The sequence below is a fragment of the Catharus ustulatus genome, chromosome 7, assembly GCF_009819885.2.
Source record: "Catharus ustulatus isolate bCatUst1 chromosome 7, bCatUst1.pri.v2, whole genome shotgun sequence".
Classification (NCBI taxonomy): Eukaryota; Metazoa; Chordata; class Aves; order Passeriformes; family Turdidae; genus Catharus; species Catharus ustulatus.
Genome location: NC_046227.1, coordinates 28,209,482 through 28,228,033, shown reverse-complemented (window position 1 = coordinate 28,228,033; position 18,552 = coordinate 28,209,482). Strand labels below are relative to the sequence as shown.

The following is an 18,552-nucleotide window of genomic DNA, read 5'->3' as shown; positions in this document are numbered from 1 at the left end:
AATTTGCTTTCGGCTTTTTTAATGAAAAACATTTGTGACTCGTCTTCTGATTTAATGACATTCTAACACCAAAAGGTTCTCCCCTTAAAAATGACCAAATAGTTGCACTTTGGCTGCATGTCAGGGTATTCAGACCAGCTGTGTCAACTTAACCTCTTCACCTTTTAGGTGTTGTGATGCCTAATTAGTTGCTTATGAAGTTTTTTTAATTCCCAGATTGCAAGGTTCTATGGAATTGTGAACTATGACATCTGAGGAAGAATTCCAACATCTTTTTCTTCCCTCCTCCCACTGTCCTGACACACAGGACATCTGCCCTTAATGATTCTTGGTGGTAAAGGACTTGTGCTCCTGAATAAATAAAATTACATTGTGGCAGGTATAAATTTCTGACAGCTCTTCCATGGATATTTCCAAATATTACACAGTCCCTTATCTCAGCCAAAGTTTGTGTAGCTTTAATTTCTCTGGAAGGCCTCATTGCCAGGAAAGGGCAGGAGCAGTAACTTTTTTAATATTTACTGTATAATCCATCTTCTTCCTTGTCTTCTTTCTGTGGGGAGGCAGAATGAAAATTGATGGTTGCTGTTTAAAAACAAGGAAGAGCAGCATCAAGCAGGAGAAAGCCCAAGAGCCACTTTTGTCCATGTCTTGCATCCTTGCTGCTGCTCTCTGTGCCAGCCTGTGTGCTTCAATTTCCTCCAAAGTGTGTTCATGGTTTGGTTGGTTGGTTTTTTCTCAGAATCAAGGCTTGGCAAGACCTCTCCCTCCTTTTCCTTATTCAAGGCATGTGCCCACGAGCAGTAGAAAGTTATTTTTGATTGTAGGTGGGGGGTATCTGTGGGTTTCATGTGAGTTCAGAGCATTTAATTGCTGTAACTTCTGGTTGAAGCTGTAGGATGAGAAAAGGGAGTAGGAGGGAAATAAGCCTGCCCACGTCTTTCCCCAAATACAACAGTGAATTTTACCTAAGCAGGAACTCTCTTTGTCAAGAGCCAGCTTTTGGGAGTTTCACCTATGCCTGGCAGGTGTGAATCTTTGCTTTTTAATGTTGCAGATTTTTCTTTTTTCTTTCAAGTTAGCAATAAGCTTTAGGAAGTGCAGAAGTACATTTCAGCCATGGATGAAGGTAAAATTCTCTGCTCTTACTACCACTAATCACTTGTCTCTTCCTGATCAATTTGTTGTTTTTGAGAGGAAAAAGTCACTTTGTTTTTTGGAGATTGTCATTCACACTAAAATTGACATGTAAAGAAATTCACTTACTTTGCAGCCTTGATACACCTGGGTATCCTTTGAGACACCTGGTACTCCACTGACCTCAGAGCTGTGCAATAAGTCTGGGTGTTAATATTACAGGGGATGTTTCAATCCAGGATAACTCCCCCTCGATAATAAATGTATTTGTGTTGATGGCTCAGTCGTGAAAAATTTTAAGCCAAAAAATACAGCAGTTTTATATATTTTAGCAAATCTACCTCTTTGTGTGTGTGCACAGCAACCTTTAAGCACAAATACACGTGTTGAAGTATTCATTTGCTCTGTGATCTTCCCCTTTGAACTGATATATTGTGATCTTGGTCCCTGCTGGGAGCCCCTGGTGTCTTCAGGGGCGTGAGCGAGCCTTGTACCCTCTGAAGAACAAAACAGATAAATAAGTGGCTGCAGGGCACCCCGCTGGATGCACTCCCTGAACACGTGTGTTGGAATAAAGATAACATCCCAGAAGTGCAGGATGCCAGGTGACTGCAGATCTGCAGCCACCAGCAAGCCATCAGCAATTAGGAAGGGCCTGTGATGTATAATTCACACCCTGCTATTCTGAGTTTACACAAGGGCCTGTGAAGTTCACAGGGTGGTGGATTGAAGAGTGTTAGATGTTTTAATGATGAAATGCTGTGAACAGTAATTTGGAGAGAATAATGAAGGTGCCTGTAGAAGTTTACAGAGCAGAATTTTAACTCATCAAGGTTGTTTGGATTCTCTTTTTTCTTCAATAGTAGTAAGAATAAATTAATTTTTAAAAATGTAAGTATGACTGCTGATTGGTCTGATAAAAGCAATGTATCAAATTTATAGTAAAAAAAAAATTATCATATTATGTTTATTGAACTAATTCACTCCCAGTCCACTGTACTCTGGAGTAACCTTGGCAAGAAAAATTGAGTATTCTCTGAACAAAACTTTTCTTTTGTGAAGACTTACTTTTACAGAGTTGCTTTTCTCTTGTAAAGACTTTGTGAAATTTCAGTTGATGAATTGCTTAGTCATGTAGTTAACATGCAAAGTGGTTTTAAGAACACTGAGTTTATGTAACATTTGAAGAGGTTTTTATTAAAATCATCATCCCACCTTTTTGCTTCCTCCCTAGATGATAATGACTGAAAAGCAAAAATTAGTTAAACTTTTTATTCTATAATGCAGGGAACTTTGCAAAAGTATTTGAAACTGTCTTACAGAAGCTATAAAACAGAGGCACAGTTTTGGATGGGGATGGATTAACTTCTCTTGTTTTATACTATATTTATATCCCTCAACAATTGCTGCTAATTTGTGCATCTGTTCCTACTGGTGTATATATAATTTTGACACTGGATAAATAATGAAGAAGAGACAAAAGCTGAAACCAATTAGTGGAGAAGAGCTCTGGAGTGGTCTGGCATCCTGTGACTCAAGTTAGTACCATTGCTAACTTAGTCTATGTCCTTCAGTAAATGAAAGTCATAGTGTGGTGTCTAAACTTTCTCTTTTTCATTAACTTTGCTTTATACTAAGTGGTGAAAAAGTTGGGGAGAGGTTGGTAGTGACTGTGCAGTCTGCATAATTCCATAAGTGGAGCTTTGGTAAGAAACCAAGCTAAGAGCAAGTCACTTCAGAAGCAGAACTAACAGAAATGAGGAGCACCAGAGGACTGCACAAAGGAACAAAGCAGGCAAAAGACTAAAGGTTTAATTAATTTCATCACACTCATCCCATTGGCATGGCATTGTCCTTGTGGAATGATAGAAGTGCTCTTTTTAGAAAACTGGAATTTTTCTGTGCCCAATTGTGTTTCTGTTACAAAGCACAAGAAGGATGCACACAATTTTAAATGGTGGGAATAAGGATTTGTAAAACTGTGTAGATTCTGGGGACCTGGAAGTTTGCAGGTAGCTTTCAGAGATTGGGAAGTGTCTGTGGGATGCTATTTAAAGAGCAACCAAAATATAGCAATACAGGTGTTATCTTCCTTGATACCATGAGCAGCAGAGCTCTTTGTGGTTGCTCTGTGTGATTTTGGCAAATATCTGAGGTTCTTAAAGGCACTGGGAAAATCTAAGGACATTCTCAATCAGTAACCCTGTCCATTTTTTTAATCAACCTCCTAAATTGATGCCTTAAATATATAGGATCATCAGCATTCAAAAATCAACTTCCTCATCTGCAGTTCTACAGAACCAACCCCCAAAAACCTGCTGTGGTGGATCTGTGTGACCATCAGCAAAAAATTCTCTCCTAGCCTCCTGTTGCAGAGACCTCCCCAGTAAGTGGCATGCAGAAGGCTGGGTGACCAGGGCTTTGTTGAGTTGTATGATCAGCTTGTTGTATTGTCCCAGCAACAGCTGTGCAAAGCATCTGGAAGCATGGCTTGCCCTCTCACATGAAGAGGAAGCTGCAGGTAGGAAGCAGTGCGGAATTTTCCCAGCAGAGTTACAGTAGTGTCAGTTTGATCCACCATGTCAGCTCATTGCTTTGGGGTTTTGGGTAGGTTTTTTTATTTAAGCATGATTCTTTGTAGAGTGTGATCATACACTGGCTCCATTCCTGCTCACTGTGGGGAATGTTGCTAATAGAGGGTTACTAGGACAACTCTCCTTCTCACAACTACTTAATTTCTGTTATCTCCAAGGCCTAGCAGACACATGCATGAGTTCTGAAGGAAGCAGCAATTCAGAGAGGTGCTTTGTAACTCCCTGAACCATGAAGGAACTGAGAGAACCTGTGTAACAGAGCTGATAGGATATTAGTGGGGAGGAGAGGTAGGCAAAAATATGGGGAAGACAAAAAAACCTTGGAAAGAAAGGAGCAAATTTACCAACTGTTAGCATGTCTGGAGGAAAAGAGAAGGGACAGTGGAAGCCAGATGCAAGCAGGGGTAGATAGTGGGCAGTTATGTGCCACAGCAGTGCTGGTGGAGAGCCTCCATTCCAGGAACATGCACACCAGTGCATCACTGCTTTGTGCCTTGGCTCTTTCCAAAGAATGAGCTAATAAGAATCAATTTGTAGAACAAAACAAACAAAACTTTGGCTTCTGCTCAGGGGAACTTGAGCAATTGCAGTTACAGATCAGGCTTCAACAAATGCCAAGAGTTGATCCATAAAAGTATAATTATTCTGTTTCATTTGGAACCTTTTGTTCTGGATTGCATTCAAAACTACTGTAAGCCCCTTTGTGAGATTAATTTCCTTTCCAGGCAAGAGAAAAAGAGGCCTTTTCATTTAATAGTTCTACTTTGTTTCAATTAAAAATGAGAAAAAAACATCCTTGCCTTTCTTCCCAAAGATTCTTCCCTTCTGTGGAATAGGGGCCATCAGGTCACAGTTTAGGATGACAGGTGTCATGTAGAGACAAAGTTGTGTTACAGAGTGTAAATTGTAAGTGATATTCTGCTCTTACTATCCAGTATTCTTTATAATTTTCAACTGCAAACTGAGTAAAATTTTGTTGTTGAAATTGGAAGTGATTATAGATTTTTTGCAAAGCCCAGGAGCATTGAAATTGCAGGTGTGGCTTACCTGCTGAGCTGCATTTCCTTGGAAGCATGCAATGGGCGAAGAAGTAAACCGAAAATGATACCTTGTCTGAAAAGTTAGAACCCGATATGGACAGTGAGTTCTTTAATTTGACTTGGTAGTGGGGCTGATCAGAGTTCAGAAATGCTTGGCTCCCATTGCAGAAATGTGCTGATGACTAGGTGTTGAGGGCTCTGAGGAGCTGTGCCTGAGGAGCAGGCAGGGAGTGTGCAGAAGCACACACACACTCTGTGCTGGGCTCTTCTCATGGGTGCTGGCTGTACCTGCAGCCTGTTCCTCACCCAAATGGAAACCCAGAGAATTAATTGATTCAGTTGGCATTCCATGTGGCAGAAAGTACAGCACAGAGGTAGCAAAAGCCTGAAGAGGCACAAGTGATCAGGCACACCATGCTCATCAGGGGAATAGAGGCTCGACCCACGTGCCAGGGTAGGTTGTCTGAATTCAGTTTTCCCATGTGCCAGAGGGCATTTGAGGCCACATCTCCTAGGACAGGCCATAAATGAAGAAGGCATCCTCATTCTCTTTTGTTAATTCTGTTTCATTTTTTTATATAAAACAATCAAACCCCGGAGCAGCAGCTTGAATCCCACTGTCCCATGTCACAGCACCATAATCAGCAGGGCAGAGCGGAGGGCTCGCTGTCTCTGCCTCTAATTATTCTGAGTATTTTATATGTAATGAGCAGCTGCTGCATGAGGTCCTGAGGGCACCCCTGTTCCCAGTCCAAAATAGCCAGTTGTCCAGCTCAGGCTGGATTTGGGCAGAGGGAAAATTAGATCTGTTTTCTCACATCCTGGGTAACAGTCTTAGGATATGGTTTTCTTGCTTTCAGTTTCACTCCTTTTACTTATAAATAGCAGGCATTTTCAAAATACTGTGGAATCAAGAATACAAATTTCTGTGTATGTTTCTGCACCTTAAAGATATTCCAGTTTTTTGTGTCAGGCCAGTGGTATTTTAGCTGGTAGGAATCTTGGTTCCCAGGTAAGATTTGGCTACAGTCATCTAGATGACAGCATGGATGGGGATGAGATTCTCTTAAATGCTGGACACATGCTGTTTCTTGTTGTGGCTGCTGACTTAGTCTGAACCCTAGCTATGTTTCTTAATTCAAACAAACAAGTAACAACTAAAGAAATAAATAACAGTCAAGTATTCCTATAAGGTGCTATCATGAGGCTCAAACTGAAGTGAAAAACTCCTTGCCAGGGCTTCCAGCCCCGGTGGTCTTCGATTAACCACAGCATGTCCTAAGTTATGAGAAGATGCAGAAGCCAAGGGGATCCTGGGGATGATTTGCTTTTGGCTTTGACTGCTGTTAACTTCTTTTCTGGTTCTGTTTACAAGGATTCTGGTGACTGGATGTTGTTAGCAGGATTTTTTTTCAGTTACATAAGGATTGAGAAAACAGTATCTGTCTGACTCTTCCACAGTGAATGGCTTTCAAGTTAAGCCATGGCTGCAGTTATTGTGCTCTAGCTGTGACACTATAAATAAAGTTATTAACAGCAATATGTAAATGGGTTTCTATTTTTGTTCCCTGTATTGTTTGCAAAATCTAGGGCAGTTATTCAGTAAGAATCATCTGCTATTTAGCACTGAGCCTACCAGCATTTGTGTGGGCTGCTGCGCTTCCCCCCCACCTCTTTCTTTCTTTCTTTCTTTCTTTGCACTGGCTATTAGAATCCAGCACTTTTGCAAGTTTGTTTATTGTGGTATAAGAAATAGAGTAGCTGTGCTAAGCATTTCCAGGCTCCCAGAGAGTGGCCTGGTGTAAGAATAGGGAATCAAATCCTCATATGCCAACTGCAGGAGCATTTAACCCAGCCATACAAACACCAAATACCACAGCTGCCATTTGCCTTAGTGAACATCTTGCAGATTCCAGACTGTTCAAAGATCTTTATGGTTCGTATTCCCTTTGCATGCTCTGTTTCCTTCTGCCCTCTCCACTGCTCCAGATCTGCCTGACAGCCCCAGCCCTGCTCACGCTGGGTTTGTACCACATCAATTCCTGCAGTTACAGCACAGACCCCTGGGCAGAACACGGATGTGTTGTCTGAGAAACACTTTACTGCAGTCTGGGAGAGCAAATCATTCTAATGCAAGGCATCTGTTAGAAACCTGCATGTGTCAGTGCTAGGAACAGGATCAGTGTGGCTGCTAATGTGGATACTCTAAAAGACATTTCACTTGAAGCAGTTTGTTCAAACTTCTTCCTTCTCTGAGAGTGAATTCAGCTCTGGATTCCCCAGATCCCCAACAGGGAGTCCCAATCTGTCTGTCTGTGACTCACTAGCCACAATTTTATTGCCAGCTGTGTTAGACTTCACATGGGCATGTGTCCTCCCTGGCACTTAAACTCCATTTCATGCAGCTTTGTGAAAACCAAAATTGGTGCTACTGCAGTGGCATAGAAAATAAATTAGCTAGACTGGTTTTGCATAGATGTAGGAAGAAACAGCAACTTTCCTCTTATTTTATGCTATGAGACACAAAACATATTATATGTTTTAAGTGGTCTCCAAGGTGGCTTTCTATGCTGTGGAAAATATCTGGTCAGACTCTTGATTTTATTGATATTAGTACACTGGTAAACTAATAGCTGTTTGCAGGAACTACATTTGGTGATAATATTTTGTGAATATTGAGAGTAGCAAGCAAATGGCTTAGCGAAATATCTTAATGCATTAACAGAGAAATTAAATTTTCCAATAGAAAATGCAAGAGAAAAACCATTTCTTTATATGCAGATCTATTATTCTGGTGATGGCAATTACAGTAATTCTCTTGAAATCAAGTTAAAATTATATGTCTGCTTCATTATGAGAAGAAACCACTGATTGCAAAAACCAGGGGAGATTTAGGGGAAAGTTACTGTGCACATATGCCATGAGCAGACCTGCCATCACCATGGTTCCTGCTCCAGCATGTCAGGAGTAGGGTTTTTATGGATGTTTCTTGGACTTCGGAGGCAGAGATTCACATTCCTGCTTTGCCAGGTTTTTCCAATGCCACCTTGAGCATCTTTATGTGTTTTATCTGTATACCATACTGCTGTCTCTAGAAAATAGTGTGTTGTTGCATTTCTAGCACCAATGGCATTTTAACAGTTGCTTAATGTCACTGCTTACTCTATGAAACCATGGAAATATGCCAAGTATTTTGGAATATGAGATCTGTTAGGGGCTGAAGAGGTGCATGAAATTTCATATTCCCTGTTCAAGGACCATTTCTGCATAGAAATTCTTATTCAATAGCTCATCTGACCTGCCTTCTGAGGAGGAGTGGTTTTACTACTGATACCAATTTTACAGAATTTCATTATATTTACCTTGTTTCTCCATGGAAGCTGGACTTTTCTGTGTCACCAAAGGGAAACAAAGATAGATATCCACCCAAGTGTCACTGGTCAATTCAGATATGATGGCAGGTGGCATCTTAAAAAGGAAAAAAAAACCACTTAATGTTAGTCCTTGTGAAGTTGGGAGACTTTAGTTTTGAGTTGAGGGTATCTATTCATTACTGGCTCTTATCAGGTAAAGAAAATTAATGCAGTGTACAACAACCAGATAACAAGTTCAATTTCCTGCAGGATTTTTCCTTTTCATTTGATTCTGACATTGCAGCCAATCTCCCTTGTAATTGAAAATATGAATGTGGTTTATTATTAAATTTATCATCAGGTTTGTTTATTAACCAAATAACATTGATCCCTCAGTTAATGAGCTGTACCATTTTCTTTGGACAGCAATTTTAACTTTCAAAATACCTGATGTAGAATTATATATCTTCATTTTACAGTTCCTCTCCACTGGTGTTCATTGGTGTTTCTTAGAAAAGTGACAATTATAAAGTGTGCACAGTTAAGTGTCTCTAAATGCTTTGTGCCTCTCTTTGCAGTTTCATCAGTGTAATTTTAAAAACACAACTGCTCAGCTGCATATAAAAGTATGGAAGTGAGGAGTCCACTCATGCTGAGTGTTCTAAAAAGGGCAGGAAGACTCATGTTCATATTCTTCAGCACTCAGTTTTCCCACCAAGTGGCCACTGTGTACTATTGATCTAATCAGATACCAATGGAAATTGTGTACACAGAACATCCCATCGCAGTGACTTTGCACAGGGAAAACCCTGACTTGCTGAAATGACAAAGTAAATAAATCCCAAAAGGAAGGACACTGGGAAGGCTGGGGGAAGGAGTGAAGAAGTGAGGTTAGATTGAAGTGATGCCTGCATGCAGAATTACTGCAGCTTTTGGGTTAGGGAGTACAAAAGCATCATTGTTTGCCTGAATATCCATGATACCAGAGAAGAACAGACTGAAGGCAGTTTTCACAGCTGTGAAGAGCTCATTCTTTCTCCATCAAAGACCTGAGCAATATATATCAGAAAGCATCACAAACCTGATTAGAGGCAATTTCATCTCTGTGCCCTGTGCCTGAGCCAGGATATACTTGTGAAACTGTTAACTGTGACAAAACATATTACTCTCTCGCCTTCTCTGACAACCAGTTACTGGCACAGGTTTTTTGCAACAGGTTTTCTTTTGCTTTAATGCCTAAATTTTTAGTTGGTTCTCTTTCCCACCGTACTGCTTCTATATCTTCAGTCAATTTTGCAAGGTATTGTCTCAAAGAGAAGGAAGGAAGGAATAGTGCATTCCTGCTTTGAACAGAACTACAACTGTGTTGGTCCCTTTTTTCAGAATTCTCTTAGCCCTGTTGTCCTTCTTACTGGTTTGCAGCAGGATTTTGAAATCAGAGATTGCTCTAATCCCAGAAAACAGACTGCAGGAATGCCCAAAGGAAAAAACGTACCTGAAGTTTGAAAAGCAGAATATGGCTTTTCCTTTCTGTTTTACATGCAGTTCTATATCTCAGGCTGTCTTGTGGAACAAAAATGAATCTGAGATTTATTTTGGTGTGGGCTGGATTCAACTCCAGTTTGGACAGACCTGCCAACTCTTTTTTCCTGGTCAGGCAGAGATGGATGAGTTTGGACTTGCTCAGCCACAGCAAAGGCACATGGTTGGGGTCAAGTGTGCATGGCTCCATCCTGCAAAAGGCCCTATCCTTCAACTTTGCCCTCTTAAACTTCCTTGGAGACAGAATGGATTTGGCATCTTTTGGATTTACGTGGGTTTTTTCCCATTTTCAAAACAAAAAAAAGGAAAAAAAAATGACATTTTCTTCTTTCATAAATGAAAAAGGTCTTAATTTCCTCCTTAATAACACAAGGTCTTATTTAGAATGGTTGGGTCTCTTTTTTAGGTTTGACAGACACTCTAATTCAGCTGGCAATGATGGAGGATGAAAATTCCTTTCACTCATCTCAAAACCATCTATAGTGTGTCACACATATAGTTTAGCCACTCCATATCTATTTTTATTTGGTTTTGCCTTCTTCAAGTAGTTTTGCTTCCCAAAAGACTATTTATTACTGCTGTTTCCAGTGAAAAATCAATCTGGTTAAATATAGCCTGCTGAAATAAGAAAATCTTGTAACTCAAAATGTTTAGAAGGAGAGGATAGCAAGTTTTTCATGTTTAAAATAAAAAAAGGACCACTGATGTTGCCTAGCTATAGCTAAGTTCCAGTAACTGGGGATGCTACTCATCCTTGTAAACTGCAAACCTAGGGAGGTCATGGAAAAACTTTTTTTTTGCATGACTGGTGCATTTTCCCCCTTTTGATTATTGATTTCAGAATCCAAATTTCTTCTCATTTCCTGGGCTGTCGGTGAGGGACAGGCATGGATGTGAGGAGCACAGTATGGTGCTGTTTTTCTCTGCAGCTCCTGAGCATCAGCAGGGCCAGGCCCTTTCCATGGGACATTCCCAGCACTGCTAATGCAGACAGAGCTGCAGCCACGAATGTGTTTGTGCTGGAGATGTGCATCTCCCAGATGAGCCCCTCAAGCTGTTCTGATCTGTGAACACTCACCTGAGAGCAAACATGGGAAAATCAAGTCAAAGCAGGGCTCTGCAGTTTGTGTCTTTGCAATGGGCCTGGCTGTCATCATGCAGTGGCTGTGGATGGCAGTCTGCACGTTGCCACCAGTGCCTCCCAGAGCCATCTGGTCCCTGCTTCCTTGTTGGTTTTTGCTGTCTTCAGTTAGTATGGCTTGCAGAGTGAAGTTCTCAAATATGGCATGTGGGTTTGGTTTACATTTTTGGCAACTTTGGAAGAGGGATGGGAGGGAGGTCCCTGCCTTTTGTTGTAAAGAAAAAGGTGAAGAGGCTCACAGTTTTCCAGGGTTTTATAGGGGTTTTTGTGTATTTCCTCCCATTTTGCATTTTTCTCTCTCTTGCCAGCCCCCTTTGCTTATCACATTTGTGAATGTGTGTGCCTTCTCACCCTCCTGAGCAAGTGGGAGCCAGCATGACCAGTCTCAAGATGGAACATGGTGCAAGACTGAGTTCTTCTTTCCAAGGGGGAGCTGTGCCAGCTCAGGTGTCACAGCAGCACTAGGGCTCGTTTGAAACAATAGGTGATTTTCCAATATTAAATGGGTCTGCTCCCAAATGACCATATAAGTTTAGGATAGAGTGTGTATCTTTTTGCTGTTATGTTTGCTTCTTTCCCATGACTGTAGGAAAAGGAAAAATTTTAACCTCTGGTCTGTCTGGTATCCTGCTGTTCTGGAGAACATTTTTTGCATGGCTAAGGCTGTGTCTTTAGCCTGTCACACAGACATCCCTAGAGAGCAAGGCTGACGTGCTGTTGAGACCTGAGATAGTCTAGAAGCAGCTTGCTGGACTGGTCACTGGGCTGTCACTGAGCACAATGATCTGTGTGGGCCACTTCACCCTCCCTAGGTGGGCTTTGCTGCCCTTGCTCACATTAGTGCTCCTTTTCCCAGACACGCTGCCGCCTGACCACGGTCGCTGCGGCACGGCTGTGAACTTGTCCTCAGCTTGTTTTGGTTTGTCCTTCTGTTGTTACTTCGATCAAATTCAGCAGGGAAAGAGCATGATGAGATGTTCTCAGTGTTTCTGGAAACTGGAATCCTATTTTGTGCATAGGGTGAGTAGAAGGCACCAAGGATCTCCATGCCATCCCATCCCCAAGTAGCTATAGCAAGGGAGGAGAGATTGGATGTATCCTGATGGCTTGTCTATTCCAGGAACTTCTAGATGAACTTAATACTATGTTTATGGTACTGGATCTGGAAAATAATTCTGGGCTTACAGTGCTGGAGGGGAACTGGCTTTTAAACAGACGTCCAAATGCAAAAATTGACTCACCTACCAAAATGCTGAAGAGAAGCTCCCACTTTGGAGACACTCAAAAGACATCTGAACATTGTCTTGGGTAACCATCTCTAGGTGGCCCTGCTTGAGCAGAGGGCTAGACAAGATGACCTCTGGAGGTCCCTTCCAACTTCAACATTACTGTAGTTCTCTAAAAGCCAACTTTGGTGTTAAGAGCTTGACCCAGCCTTTCAAGTGAGAGTTTTGTCAGCTTCATCCTGGTCTGTCCTTCTTTGTTGTTCCTTGATCACAGTATGACTCAGTGACACGCAACACCAGTTGCAGTGGGTGGTGGTGTAGCACCCTGAGATCCTGTCCTCACCCATTAGCCTAGTGAGCTCACTGGCAAGGACAGACTGTGTCTACAGCCAGTGGCATCCTTGTTACACCTTTGCTCATGAATGCTTGTTTCTAGTGAAGAATGATTATTTTATCATGACACATTAACTCTTTCTTCTCTTGTAGATAGTGTTTATTGTGGTAAAACACCATGGCTTTAGTTCAGATCCAGTCAAAAGCACTTTGCAGATTTTATAAGCCATTAAAGCTCACCGAGTCTGGGGTTTTGTTCTGTTTCCCATGCAGTGCCTGTGGTGTTTGGTTTCCAGCAACACATGGTGTTTATATTCATGACTGGCATTACCGTTGTGATGGTGATAGGGTTTGTGTTTCTTGCCTTGCTTGATTTATGTTGTGGCTGGCGTGCATAGCACGCACATGGCTGGAAATAGAACATGACTGTGGGTTTTTTTGTTTTTACATTAGAAGCACTCATTATTTAATTTAGCATTTTGAATAATCCTGCATTTGCAGGGAAACCTGTGTCATGTCTCTCCTTTGATAACTGTATTAGCTTCAGACATTTAAGTCTGCACTTCAAAATCATTCTCTGTGTATGTGTGTGTATGTGTGTTTAAATGACACGTGGTTTCCTGCTTCCCACCTTGTCCTTAGCTCTTCTTACTCCTTATGTTCTTTGCTTTCTGCCAAATCTCTTCCCTTCCTGCACACTTGTAAAGAAAGTTCTCCTTTGCCATCTTTTGCTATCCCAAAGATCCTGTGATGCTTCTGCCTCAGGGTGTATCAGTAGTGCAAGGATCACCTGACTTACATGAGATAGTTTCAAAGGACTAAAACCTGCAGTGGTAGGACTCCAGGTGCAGTGGGATGGACTTGAGCTCGTCTCTGGGATATTGCACTGAGGCTCCTGCTGATTCCAGAGCTGCTTGTCCAGGTGTATCTGTGTGCATGCATCACAGACCATAAAATGAGAAAGCTGAACTCAGCAGGCTGGGAATTTTCTCCTCTTTTCTCTGCACCCTAGCTGTGCCTCCCTCCATTTCAGCTCAGTCTGCCTTTGCAGCTCTCTGAAGCACTGTGCACAAAGAGCCCAGACATCTTGCTCATGGAGCCATGCAATCCACTGTGTCCTGGTGGTTTTGGGAAGAGCCAAGCTCAGGCAGAAGCTGGCATTCCCGTGGCAGCAGCAGCTGGAGCTGTGAGCCCAACCTGTCCTGTGCTGCCCTTCAGACATGGTGGAATCCTTAGGAGCCAGCAGCTGCGGAGTGCTCCAGTCCCTGCATCCACTTTCCTGCTCCCCTGCCTGGGGCAGTGAGACCAGGCAGGTATCAGGCTGGCCCCTGAGGAGAGGAGAGGATGGCAGGATCTGCTATCAGGCTCTTTTTCATCCTTTTTTCCTGTCAGTATCATGAGCCATGCAGGGCAACAGGCACAAAACTGAGCTTTCCATGTACAGCTATGAAATCTTGAGCCAGTCCTTGCTGGAAATAGGAACTGAAATAGGATCTTAGGAAAGTATTCACCTCTACCCTAAAACACAATTTGTGGTACTTTTCAACCAAAATAAAACAGAAAGAATTTTAAAAGACATATAAAATTAATGATAACTCCTCTTTTCTTCTCTGTCTTTCCCAGAAATAAACCATTTTCTGTATTTTTTGAGGTCATACCCTGGTTACTGCTGGACAAAACCCAATCAGATGGTAAATCTGAAGACAGTGATGGAGTGGAAAATATATCAAGAGCTCTGAAACCATTACAACATTTTAATTACATGCTATACTGGTTTTTCCACAAAGCAGTAGCCTCCCAGATGAAGGGACTGGGACTCAGGGCTGATAATAGTTGCTGATGCCCAGGCTGCAGATTGCGTGGTCAATCCCTTCTAATCGGCTTCAGCTAATAGTACTGCTAAACCACTGCCTGACTTATCCCATGATATTTTATAGCTATAATATTTGTTTCATTTGACCTTTTGTTGACCACTGTCATTTACTGCACATTTTGGCACAAGGCAGGCCTGTTACTGGCATTGTCCTCCCACCAGCAAGGAAATGGCATGACCTCTGAAGGCTGACAAATTGTTGGCATGAGTTGGGCCCTTCATCACAATCACCAACAGCATGGTCCTTCAATAAAATCTTTTAATGGCTAAGGGTAGTCTGACATGAAAGACTGAAGTGTGGAGTGAGGAGTTAAGGGTAGTGGGAAGCTGTGTGTTTAATCTCTAAGGCTGCTAGTCTGGGTAAGATGCATTGGCAGGGTCTGGAGGTGCTTTGGACATCTCACTGAGTTTTGTGTGTATAAGAACATAGATATAACAGCTTCATTTTCAAATAGCAGCTCTGACTAAACACAGGATGAGGATCATGTGCTGTTCCCTGATGGTTACTGTGAGAGACATCTCTTTTCCTGGTCATTTCTGGGTTGCTGGGTACTTTGCAGGGAGCAGGCTGAATTTCAATAACAGAAGGAGCAGAAGTTCCTTGGTCCCCATTCCTTCCTTGTGTGTCATTAGCAGGGCTGGGACTGAGACACCTGGCAGGGCTGTGTGGAGGGGACAGATGAGGCACAGGAGTAAAATGTGGTTTGTTGGCTTTCAGAGCTCCTTGCTGAGAGCAGAGGACAGAGGCTTCAGGCTGGGTTCCTGCTCTCAAGGACTGTTTTCTCTGACTCTGGTGTCCTGTTCTTTCTCCAGCTGCCTGACACACATGTGTGTCTATCCTCTTCATCTTCAGTTCCCACATATCTGCTCTGTCCTCTGCCATGTCACATGCACTCCTTTCCATATCCTGGAGAGGTTTTCCATTCCCTGCAGCCCATGTGTCCCAGGCAGGGTCTGTTGATAGCTCAGTAGTGGAGCTGTTTGGTAGAGCAGGTCACACAGCTGGCTGTAATGCACTCAGGTGCTTGGTTAGCTGACACATCTGTGTGGAGAACAGCTCCATAGGTCTCTGCTGAAGGCTTCATTTGTGGGGTTGAAAATATTGCCACCATTTCACTTCTAGAAATGTCTAATTCATTTATCTAGCATGATAGTAACGGGCAATGGAGGGAGCAACCTCAGTGATTTATCCATGTTTATTAAGCATGAGGAGAAGGCTCAGGGCATCCCTGTGTAGCATTTTCAGATACACCCATTGCCATCTGAACATCAGAGCCACAGCTGATCTTGATTTCTCCTGTTCTAACACAAGGCTATTGCAACATGCACACAAGCAGAGTGTGAACATGTTCAAAAATGAGTAATTTGCAATTTGCCCCATGTTGGAAGAGGAACGTGCTTGCAACAAGACACATTTTGTTACTGCCACCACAACTGGAGACATTTCCCATTTGTACATTACATATTAGCACATACTTAAATTGCTTATGAGTAGTGCAGACTTGTCTAAGCTTTCATTTGATTTCAAGTATGTTTCTTCAGGAGGTTTACTTGTATTTGTAAATATGTGGAATCTTGATTTATTTTTGTGTGTATTCTCAATTGTTTAAAAATGGCAAAGTATATTTTGATTCAGACATCCCTGCATTCCTTTCTTGTTTTTTTCCTTGCACATTTTAGCATCAGCATGACTTACAAAGAAGTATCTAATGCAATACGTTTGGTTGGTGATTTATTGGAGTTGAAATGTAGAAGGAAAATATGAAAAGCATGCCAAAATTGAAATGTGTTTCGGGATTTTTGCAAAAAATGCTTGTGAAAATATTTTTGTTGGTTTTGCTTTCTGACTGAAGGCATTGCAGGGAATTCCAACTGAAAATATACCTCTGCAATTTGCCTAAAACATGTTGGAGTTTTATTTTACAAAGAAGAAACAATTCCAAAGTGGTTGTTATTTAGACTTTCAATTTCTTTTCCAAGTACATCTTGATGGCAATAATCAACTTCAAAGAACAAATCAACCACTAGATAAATGTTCTAATATACAAGTAGAGCTTATATATTTTCTGTTTATATAAATATGTGTGCATGTCTACGTTTTATCTTAGATCTATATAGATGAAATCTGCTGATTGTTTTACTGAATAGTTTTAAATTTGCCCTAATGGCTGGGTTTGATTGCAAGTCAGTATTTTCCATGTTGTAATTATCAATGGGATAGAATCTTTGTGCAGTTAAAAAAAAAAAAAAAAAACCAAAAACCACAACCCACTGTTGTCCTTGCAGTACAACATTAATATTGATTCACTGAAATCAAAGAGTCATTAATAATACTTGTGATTCAAATAATTGTGCTTTCAAAACAGTCCAGACTGTTTTCACAGGGCTCTCCCTGTCCATTCTGGGTGGCTTTCCCAGTCCACCCTTTGTGGACATGGGATGTGATGTCCTTATGTCACAGTTGGCCTCAGCTGGCAAGGTCTGCAATTGTCATTTGGCAACACATTGGTCATTTTGTGCTTGCAGCCTTGCTGGGAGTTGTTCCTGGGTGCTGCAGGTGGGATAGGGGCTGCATCATGAGGTGCCATCAAAACTGCCCTTCTCCTTGTTGCTCTTGGGCTGGGACACCCCTACATGCTTTCCCATCCTGGACTTCTAGCGTGGAATTTACACTTACACAAATATCAGCAACAAATTTTGTAACCTTTTTTGTCTTTTTTTCCCCCTCCCTTTTCCCAAGCATCCTGTTTGCAGACATAGAGGGTTTCACCAGTCTGGCCTCCCAGTGCACTGCTCAGGAGCTGGTCATGACGCTGAACGAGCTCTTTGCCAGATTCGATAAGCTTGCAGCTGTAAGTTTTCTATTATAATTTTGTTTCCTCTTGTTTTTATTCTCCTGTTGCAAGAATGACATATTGTGCTGGTTCACTGGATTTCTTAGATATTCACTGCCCTAAAAGGCAAGCTATTGCAAGCATGAACATAAGCTGAATACTTCTTTCTCCTTTATTATTCTAATATTTTTTTTTAGGAGAACCACTGTTTACGGATCAAGATCCTGGGTGATTGCTATTACTGTGTGTCTGGGTTGCCAGAAGCAAGAGCTGACCATGCACACTGCTGTGTTGAAATGGGAATGGATATGATAGAGGCCATCTCGTAAGTACCATATTCCCCACAGAGAAGATCAAAACAAATGCAAGTAGATTCTCTTTCCTGGTAGTTCTTCATAATATTAGGAGCAAGGTAACCAAACCAGAGAACTCTGGACAGCAAAAAGGGAAACCAGCTGGAACAAAAAACCAAAATGCTGTTAAGGTTTGACAGCAGCAGAGCAGACACTTGTGTCCATACAGTCATGTAGATACCAGAGCTCAGTCTCTTGATGAAAAAGGAAAAGGTTACTGTAATTACTGGAAGTCTCATTCCCAAAGGAGGACTCCAGTGAATTGCAGAATTATGAATTCAGAGTATTAATAATAACTTTATTAAATTTCAGTTGCTTTTCATTTATGTCTGTTCAAACCACCTTAATATTGCTCTGCTAAAGTCTGTCTCGTCTAGCTCAACAAATCCTTCTCTATACCAAAAGGGTCAGATTCAAGGCTTTCTTACTTTGGTTAAATTAATTACTGGAATAAAGCATGAAGTTGCTTTGGCACAGACTGGAACAGATTCATGGTCTTTTCCCTTTATTTCTATTTACTTCCCCATCTTTATTTTACTGTTTTAAAACCTGTGGTGATGCTTTGCCTGTTCCTGAGGTCAGACTAGCAACTGTGTTAGTCCAGACCATTCCTGTCTTTAGGGAATAACAAATAGGAGACCTGTATCTAGTTTTATTGGTTGGAGGACTACAGACAGTGAGTATTCTTTACATTATACATGTGCTTTCTCAGGCCAATTCTTTCAGAGTTCAGAGAAGAAAGATTTATCTTGAGTGTATGCAAGTTTAGGTGCAAAGTTCAGTCAGTTTTGGATGGTAACTGAGCTGGCCTTGATATCTACACCATCTCTGCTGCACAGTCTCTCCTGCTCTTTCCCTTCTCTTTTGGTTTTTTTTATATTTTCTGAAGGCGTTTTCTGAAGTATTAGTGGTACCAACAGAGAAGTAGAAGATCTCTCAGCAGTTCTCCTCTTATTTCATACAGTAAATTCATGGAGTTTCCACTTCAGCTTGATAAAATCTAGAGGTACCTCCTTGCTGAGCTTGGTACAGTTATATCCATTTGAATTTCTTCAAGGACATCAATACACCCCAAAGTTTTCAATCTCGTTTTCATAACACAAATACACTGGGTGAAAAGCAGTGT

The 18,552-nt window shown here is 41.6% G+C and overlaps 1 protein-coding gene across 1 annotated transcript in view; it reads left to right on the top strand.

Moving 5' to 3' along the window:
• ADCY5 (adenylate cyclase 5) overlaps nucleotides 1-18,552 on the top strand; it is a 204,249-nt gene that overhangs the window by 131,188 nt on the left and 54,509 nt on the right. Inside the window, exons 4-5 of the mRNA XM_033064725.2 lie at nucleotides 16,980-17,091; nucleotides 17,271-17,398. Of these exons, the coding sequence (XP_032920616.1) occupies nucleotides 16,980-17,091; nucleotides 17,271-17,398 (240 nt within the window). The remainder of the gene's footprint in view (nucleotides 1-16,979; nucleotides 17,092-17,270; nucleotides 17,399-18,552) is intronic.